Genomic DNA, 8,430 nt, shown 5'->3' on the forward strand with positions numbered 1-8,430 from the left:
GGCCACAGGCCAAGCAGCCCAGGGTGGAAGCCCATAGAGGCAGCCTCAGGGCACAGAGCAGAGAGGAAGAAGGGAGACTGCATCTGGGGACACAAATAGGATCAGCTCATCACCAACCTAATGAATCAATATCCCTTTTTTTTTTTTTTTTTTAGAGACAGGGTCTCCCTATGTTGCCGAGGCTGGACTTAACGCTTGGGTTCAAGTGATCCTCCTGACTCCTTAGCCTCCCAAGTAGCTGGGACTACAGGCACCACATCTAGCTAAAATGAATCATTAACGTTTAATTCCCCATGTTCACATCTGGCAAGTATTTATTCATTACCGACTACCTGGCAGGTGTGTGTTAGGCTGTCACAACATAGCAATGACTACACAGAACTTGACCCTTTTGTCAAGATAAGACCTAAACAAATTGTCATGGAAATGTCATTATCAGTTGGGATACTTTCTATGAAAGCAAAGATAAGGAACATGACATGAGATGTTAAGGAAGGTCTGGTTTGAATTTGAGGATTGAAAAAGGCTTCTTTGTAGGCTGAACCCTGAGGGATGACTTCAATTTAGGCAGGGAAATGGGAGAGTGTCAGGAAGAGGAAATAGAATGTGGAAAGACCCTGAGATGAGCACTTTCAAGAGACCACCTGGAGTTTAGTGAGCAAGGGAGAGACACAGGTGAGGCCAGGGAGGACGAGAAGGTCCAGAGAACACCACACTCTAAAGGCCATGGTAAGGAGTTTGGATGTTTTCCCACAAGCTACCGGCACCCACTGGTCCCATGTCACGGGCCTAGGGCTTCATTCAGCCTCATGTTGTCATTCCAGGCTCCTCACTGGGGTCACTTATGCACATCAGTGCCGGGCCTTAGATCTGACCTCCTCTCTCAGCTGCCAAACACCTCCAGGGGCAGCGGGTGTTGACATCAGGCTTTGGATTTGCTGAGACATAGGTGACCCCATTCAGGCTTCATCATCACTACAGATTCCAGAAACCTTGACTTCGTTTTTTCTTCTTTTAAAATTTATTTCATTTATTTATTTTTTGTTGTTTTATTGGAGACAGAGTCTCACTGTGTTGCCCAGGCTGGAGTGCAGTGGTGCAATCTCAGCTTATTGCAACGTCTGCCTCCCGGGTTCAAGCGACTCTCATGCCTCAGCCTCCCTAGTAACTGGGACTACAGGCATTGCACCACCATGCCCAGCTGATTTTTGTATTTTTGGTAGAGATGGGGTTTCACCATGTTGGCCAGGCAGGTCTTGAACTCCTGGCCTCATGTGATCTGCCCACCTTGCTGGGATTACAGGCGTGAGCCACCACACCCAGCCAGAAACCTTGACTTTTCTTAAGCCCGTTTGAGATAAGAAAGTTCATTCTTGGCTTCCCTCAGCTCCACACTCCTCCAGCCTCAGAATTCTCAGAGAGTTTCAAAAAAAAGCTATTTTTTCTACACGTGAAATGCTCAGGAAATTGCTGGCAACCTCGTGCTTCTGGGATTGATCAAAGGCCAGGGGTGGAATGGGGAGCAGCTAGAGCTCCCGTCCAGCTGCTGGTGGGAATTACACTGGTGCGACCACTTTAGGAAACTGTCTGGCAGCATCTCCTGAAGCTGAACACACTCCAGGACCCTCCCAATACTCCTGGGCATAAACCCAAGAGAAATGAGTGCATATGTCTACCAAAAGACCTGCGCTAGACTAGAATGTCCTTGGCAGTAGCGTTCATAATAGCCCCAAACTGGAGAATTCAGATGTCCACCAACAGCAGAATGGATAAACAAATTGTGCTGTATTCTTACAGAACTGTATCAATACCACATAGCAATAAAAAATAACTACTGATAATTACTAATAATTACTGATAATTAACTAATAATTAATAAATAATTATTGATAATTAACAATTAACTACTGATAATTAACTAATAACTACTAATAATTAACTACTGATAATTACTAATGTAACAACGTGAATGAATCTCAAAAATGTCTTGGGGAGGGGAGAAAAGCAAGATGCTAAAGAATACATACTGTATCACTCCATTTATATGACATTCTAGAGCAGACAAAAGGAACCCATGATGATGGAAATCAGAGTATTATTACAAGGGTGGTGATGGTGGTAGAAAGATCTGGCTGCTGAAAATTTTTTTTTTTTTTTTTGAGATGGAGTCTCTCTGTTGCCTAGGCTGGAGTGCAGTGGCTCAATCACAGCTCACTGCAAGCTCTGCCTCCCGGGTTCACGCCACTCTCCTGCCTCAGCCTCCCAAGCAGCTGGGACTACAGGCGCCCGCCACCATGCCCAGCTAATTTTTTTGTATTTTTAGTAGAGACAGGGTTTCACCTTGTTAGCCAGGCTGGTCTCGATCTCCTGACCTCGTGATCCACCTGCCTCGGCCTCCCAAAAGTGTTGGTATTACAGGTGTGAGCCACCGCACCCGGCCTGAAAATGTTTTATATCTTGATCTGGGGAATATACATAGGAGTATATATTTGTCAAAACTCACTAAACTGTACTTATATTTTCAACTTAAGATGTATGCACTTTGGTGTGTCTAAATTACATGCCCATTTAAAACATGGCGGGTGGCACCTGGTTATTCACCCAGGTTCTTCTGTAGCAGTGAAGAAAAGAAAATATCTTCCCTTATCTCCAGGTCGAGGTATAGTCTGTGCAGATCAGAAATACTTTTAAAACAAGCTGCAGGCCGGGCGCGGTGGCTCAAGCCTGTAATCCCAGCACTTTGGGAGGCCGAGGCGGGCGGATCACGAGGTCAGGAGATCGAGACCATCCCGGCTAACACGGTGAAACCCCGTCTCCTAAAAAATATAAAAAATTAGCTGGGCAAGGTGGCGGGCGTCTGTAGTCCCAGCTACTTGGGAGGCTGAGGCAGGAGAATGGCGTAAACCCGGGAGATGGAGCTTCAGTGGAGCCGAGATCCGGCCCACTGCACTCCAGCCTGGGTGGGACAGCAGCGAGACTCCGTCTCAAAAAAAAAAAAAAAAAAAAAAAAAACTGCATTATTTATAAACAAAGTTGTATTTGAACAGTGTTCATGTTCATTTTATTCTTTTTTTATTTTTTATTTTTGAGATGGAATCTCTGTCCCCTAGGCTGGAGCACAGTGGTGCGATCTCGGCTCACTCACTGCAAGCTCCACCTCCCGGGTTCAAGCCATTCTCCTGCCTCGGTCTCCTGAGTACTTGGGACTATAGGCACCTGCCACCACGCCCGGTTAATTTTTTGTATTTTTAGTAGAGACGGGGTTTCACCGCATTAGCCAGGACGGTCTCCATCTCCTGACCTCCTGATCTGCCCACCTCGGCCTTCCAAAGTGCTGGGATTACAGGCGTGAGCCACCACACCCGGCCTCATTTTATTCTTTGGAGCTTCGTCTGTGAGGTTGCCTTCATTTTTGTTCTCTGTCTAGATTCTCTAATAGGTAAGGTAGTTCTCCACCTACTCCATCCCCAAAGTAAGCAAGGTGTGTGTCTTCAAAAACAGTCAGTTCCACTGAGCAGCAAGTCTCCTGACTTCCTAGCCCTGCACAGTCTGTCAAGAGCAACAGGACAACACAGTGGGTTTGGGGGTTCATGTGTCAAAAGGGATTTTGTTCCAGAGGTGCTATGTACGGCATGATGTTTCCCTGTTACCACTTTGGGGACACAATCTCTTGGCAACTAAACCTGTAAACTCAGATTAACTGAGCTCTTTCCCTTCTCCAAAGTTGGTTTTCCTGTCCTTGAATCTCGCTTTATAAACATTGCTGCTCCTGGGGCTGAGCTGGTTTTATGTGTTCATGATAAGTTAGGTTCAAAGCACCCACGTGCAGTGCCTTATCTATCCTGCCCCGGCCTTTCCTCTAAGGAGTCCAAAGGATAAAGCCTGGCTATAAAAGGCCACAGCCAACCTGCTGGGCTACGTGGAAGCTCTGGTGCAGCATGGTAAGTCAGGGCCCCATGTGGGCAGGGGATTTGGCAGGGCGGGGGCAGCCCAGGCTACAAGAGGGGCATGGCCCAGAGGCAGGGAAGCCGCTACAGTGGAGTCCCTGAGTCCAGGATCCTAGCGTGCTGCTGTCTCCCTGTGCACTGGGAGGACTCAGCCTTCAGGGTCCCCACCTCAAGGGAGAGGCCTGTGGGGCCCGGGGTTGCTGGGTGTCTGTTCCACTCACTGTCCGTGTGACCGGGGCTCCTGACTCAGCTGGGTCCTGCCCCTGCCAGCCTCACTGTGCACGTGGGTCTGAGTGTCTGTTTCCATCCATGTAGATGCTGCCCCCTTGGACCCTCGGCCTTCTCCTGCTGGCCACAGTCAGAGGTGAGGATGCTGTCACCATTCCTTTAGGGAGAAAGTGACATGCCTGGGCTGACCTTTGGTAAGGCAGCTAGAGGTATATTAATAATTATTATAATGATTATAAAGAGCATTATCGTTACTTAGAGAAAACAATTGTGCCACTCAGAGAATGTTGACTCTCAGGCAGACACAGGACAATGTGCTGGACACGGAAGTATCTCTGGTAACCCTCCTCCTTGGCCCCCTTCTTCCTGCAAAGGCTTTTATGACTGGGATAAGTGGAGGGTGTGGTGTTCCCACTGGGTCCCAATGCCCTTGTCCCTGCCTGCAGACCAAAGCCATGTGGATGTGCCCCCTCCCAAGAAAGCCCAGTCTTGCCAGGCAAGCCTGCCTTTCTGCCATCATGCCCACGTGTCCTCTTCTCAGAGTCACCGTTTCTGTCTCTCCAATTTGTTCCCCTCACCTGGTTCTGTCCAGAGGAGATACAGATATTCAAGTTCTACTCATCCTAAAACACAAATCACCTCCCTTTCTTTTGGAGCCCCCTGAGCCCCAGCCTGCTGACTTCCTATCTGCCTACGCCTTCACAGGCGTGTTCCTCTGGGAGCCGTTCCCTCTCTGTGGGGGCTGCTTCACCTCCTCTCCTGCCAGAACACCTCACTGCCCAATTTGGCCCCCCGAGCCCTGCTGTAGCAGGCATGGTCTCCTTGGGTCCCTGTGGGGGCTTTCTTCTGCCTTGTGACCCTTCCGCCTTGTCTTCTCAACCCCGCCAGCCCACTCTTGGCCTCTCCTTCCAACCTGGCCATGATTTGAGACCGGGCTGCAGACAGCGGAGCCTGGGGTGGGTGCGACTGCTCCTCCAGCCATACAACCCCTCTTCATATCCTTTGCTGACCTGCAGCCTCCTCCTGCCCCAAAGGTGGACATTCCCCAAGGCTCACGCCAGGCTCTCTCCTCATCTCTTTCCTCCTGGGGCCTTCCCTCTTGCCCAGCTTCTGGTCCTCCCGAGTTGCAAGAAACCCTATCAGGGCCAAGCCTCAAGCCTCACTCTCACTGCCCCCAGCCTCCTCAGGCTCTTCTGCTTCTCAGCCACCTGTACTCGAGTCCCCAAAAAACAGGACTGCCTGTGGAAGCACAGCACTGCCACTGCCACCACCACCTCCCCTCACCCTCACCAACTCACACCTTCCAACGCTTTCCTGCTCTCCCCTTAAGAGAGCCCAAATGTCTTGCATTCGAGCCCATTCATTTAACCAGCTACCTTTCCCCTGGGGCAAACATTGCTTGAGCCTCCTAGAGTCCACCTCCAAGCGTGCACCCTCTTCCTGGAATGAATTCAACGCCATCGGCATTGCTTCCCTATTAGAGCTCCTCTCTTTCTGGACAGGGTTCATATCTCGTTTATCTTTGTGTCCCCTCGAGTTCGAGCTTCATTCCCAGTTAAACTTCTTGGGTTCAAATCCTGCCTCCACCACTAGCCGTGACCTCGGGTAGCTTACCTTGTCTCTCTGTGCCTTGGTTTCCTCAGCAGTAAAATGGAGATAATACTGATTCCATATTTGTGTTTTCAGGCTTAAATGATAGTATACCAGTAAAGTACTAACATGGTATCTGGCACATAGTAAACAAGTATTAACTATTATGAGTTTTTTTAATGATTCATCAATATTTGGCATCATCAGTACAGGAGTTGAGGAAGCATAAGAGAAAGGACCCATTATAATCCTTTGGGTTGGAATTATGTCACCTTTAGTGACCATATCCTGTGATCATGTTTATGTCGTGGACACAGAAAGTACTCTCGGACTTAGATGTGGTTATTTGGATCATGGATTACATGTACTGAGTTTCTACCATACGTAGTGTGATACACAAATCATTCCTGTTCTTAAGAAACTTATCTTTTCAAAGCAAAAGGGAAAATATGAAACGGCAGAGAATCATTTGAAAAAATATGCGTAAAAGAATGACTTGAAGACACGTGAATTGGTGTGGGCACGGCCTATGCTGTATGTAATAGAGATGGCAAAACAAAGTAGCAACTCTGTGCTACAGCGTTTGTAGGCACTTGATAAATACTCATTATTGGATGCTTACATGTAAAAGGCCAGCTGCAAGAGGTGGTTTTAAGGCAGCAGTTTGTATTAGGTTGGTGCAAAAGTAACTGCGGTTTTTGCCATTGAAAGCAATGGCAAAAACCGCAGTTACTTTTGCACCAACCTATACATCAGCAATTCCCCAATTTGCCTAATGGTAAGGGGCACTTACTGAATATATGTTTCCAGGACCCCACCCCAGACCTTCTGAATCAGAATCTCTGAGGGAGGGACTTATGAATGTGTATATGCAATACACCTATTCCCTACACTGTCCCCTGTCCCCACCTGCCCTTCCCACCCCACCATGCTGCAGCCCCCAGGTGATTCTTATCATCCCAGAAGTTTGGGAAATGTTGATGGCAAAGATAAAGACCAGCACTGGCCTTAGCCAAACCTGGGCTCTGTTCTGCAGAGTTTTCCTGTATGGATATGACATTGCTTCTTTCCAGAAGTTCACACATGTCCTGTTTGTGGCTCACCCTAGGAAAAGAGATCTGCTATGGACAACTTGGCTGCTTTTCTGATGAAAAACCATGGGCAGGAATCCTTCAGCGACCTATAAAATTACTTCCCTGGTCCCCCAAGGACATTGACACCCGCTTTCTTCTGTACACAAATGAAAATCCAAACGACTTCCAAGTAAGAGTGGGCATGTAAACGCTGCATGGTGGGTATATTTGGGCTGCCACAGTGGAGTCTTTGCATGGCTGTCTAGGGCATACGTCACTGCCTTGGAATTTTCTAGAAATTAGATTCTAGACATAGAATCCAATGCGTAGCTCTCAGGATCATAAATGCCTGAGTATCTGATGAAATCTACTGATGCCTAACCAAGAAACTTACACATTCACACACACTGGTACAGAGAATTTCAGCGGCTACCCCAGCATAAATGCCCTGTTTCCTGGGAGGAAGGGACTATGAGTAGCATCTATGGAGAAGCCCAGACCTGGTGTAGCCACTGGAAAGTCTGTCTCATTTCTACACAGGAGAGCAGAGGGAGTGAAGCCTTTTGGGCATTGGGGGTGGGGGCAGGTGTACATCCTTCCTGAAGAGCTAGAAGACAGGTAGGGGAGAGGGGACATGTAACCACAATAGAGAAAAGATGAGGTCCTCTGGAGCAACCTCCAGTTTGCAGCAGGTCTGCCCGGCAGAAGCAGATCAGACTTGCTCCAGGGTGTCAGAAGTGACCAGGAGACAGTTTCAAGGAAGACATTGCTGAGAATCCAGCAGCTCACAGCTCTGGTCCCTGACAGAGTTTAGGGAGCCAGGTGTCTGTCTCTAGGTTTCTGAGGTCACCCACTGTGGGACTCTATGTGACAGCCCAGCTTTCTTAGTGCTGCCAGCCCAGAGTCAGCCTGGACATGGTTACTGTGCTATTTTTATTTTGTGATCCTTCTTCTGGTGTCTCCTCTGTAGGGGTTGGTGGAAGGGTGTCCGAGCAGCCCATGGTAATTTAGAAGTGTGTTCGAAAGTCTCACAGTTCCACTGAACTGAATTTGCCCCCACGCTTAAGCTTCTGGTCCAGGGGTTCCTCACCTTTCCTGTGCCAGGAACCTCTTTCACCACCTGGGAGAAGCCTAAAGACCCCTTCTTAGGTCATTGGTTTTTTTTGTTTTGTTGTTGCTGGTTTTTTTTTTTTTTTTTTTTTTTTTTTTTTTTTTGTTGAGACAGAGTCTCGCTCCGTCACCCAGGCTGGAGTGCAGTACCGTGATCTCGGCTCACTGCAAGCTCTGCCTTCCGGGTTCATGCCATTCTCCCGCCTCAGCCTCCTGAGTAGCTGGGACTACAGGCGCCTGCCACCATGCCTGGCTAATTTTACTTTTGCATTTTCAGTAGAGGCGGGGTTTCACTGTGTTAACCAGGATGATCTCGATCTCCTGATCTTGTGATCTGCCCGCCTCAGCCTCCGAAAGTGCTGGGATTACAGGCGTGAGCGACCATGCCTGGCCAGGTCAATGTTTTAAATGCAAAACAAAACATATTGGATTACAAAAGAAATGAATTATATTGAAAATAATTGGCCGGATGCGGTGGCTCA

The 8,430-nt window shown here is 48.2% G+C and overlaps 1 protein-coding gene across 1 annotated transcript in view; it reads left to right on the forward strand.

Moving 5' to 3' along the window:
• The first annotated feature begins 3,804 nt into the window (after positions 1–3,804).
• LOC108529145 (pancreatic lipase-related protein 2) overlaps positions 3,805–8,430 on the forward strand; it is a 27,685-nt gene continuing 23,059 nt past the window's right edge. The window contains exons 1-3 of the mRNA XM_017871247.1: positions 3,805–3,941; positions 4,263–4,311; positions 6,874–7,028. Coding sequence (XP_017726736.1) covers positions 3,939–3,941; positions 4,263–4,311; positions 6,874–7,028 — 207 coding nt within the window. The 5' untranslated portion in view covers positions 3,805–3,938. The remainder of the gene's footprint in view (positions 3,942–4,262; positions 4,312–6,873; positions 7,029–8,430) is intronic.

Source organism: Rhinopithecus bieti, unplaced genomic scaffold, assembly GCF_001698545.2.
Source record: "Rhinopithecus bieti isolate Rb0 unplaced genomic scaffold, ASM169854v2 scaffold_5982, whole genome shotgun sequence".
NCBI lineage: Eukaryota > Metazoa > Chordata > Mammalia > Primates > Cercopithecidae > Rhinopithecus > Rhinopithecus bieti.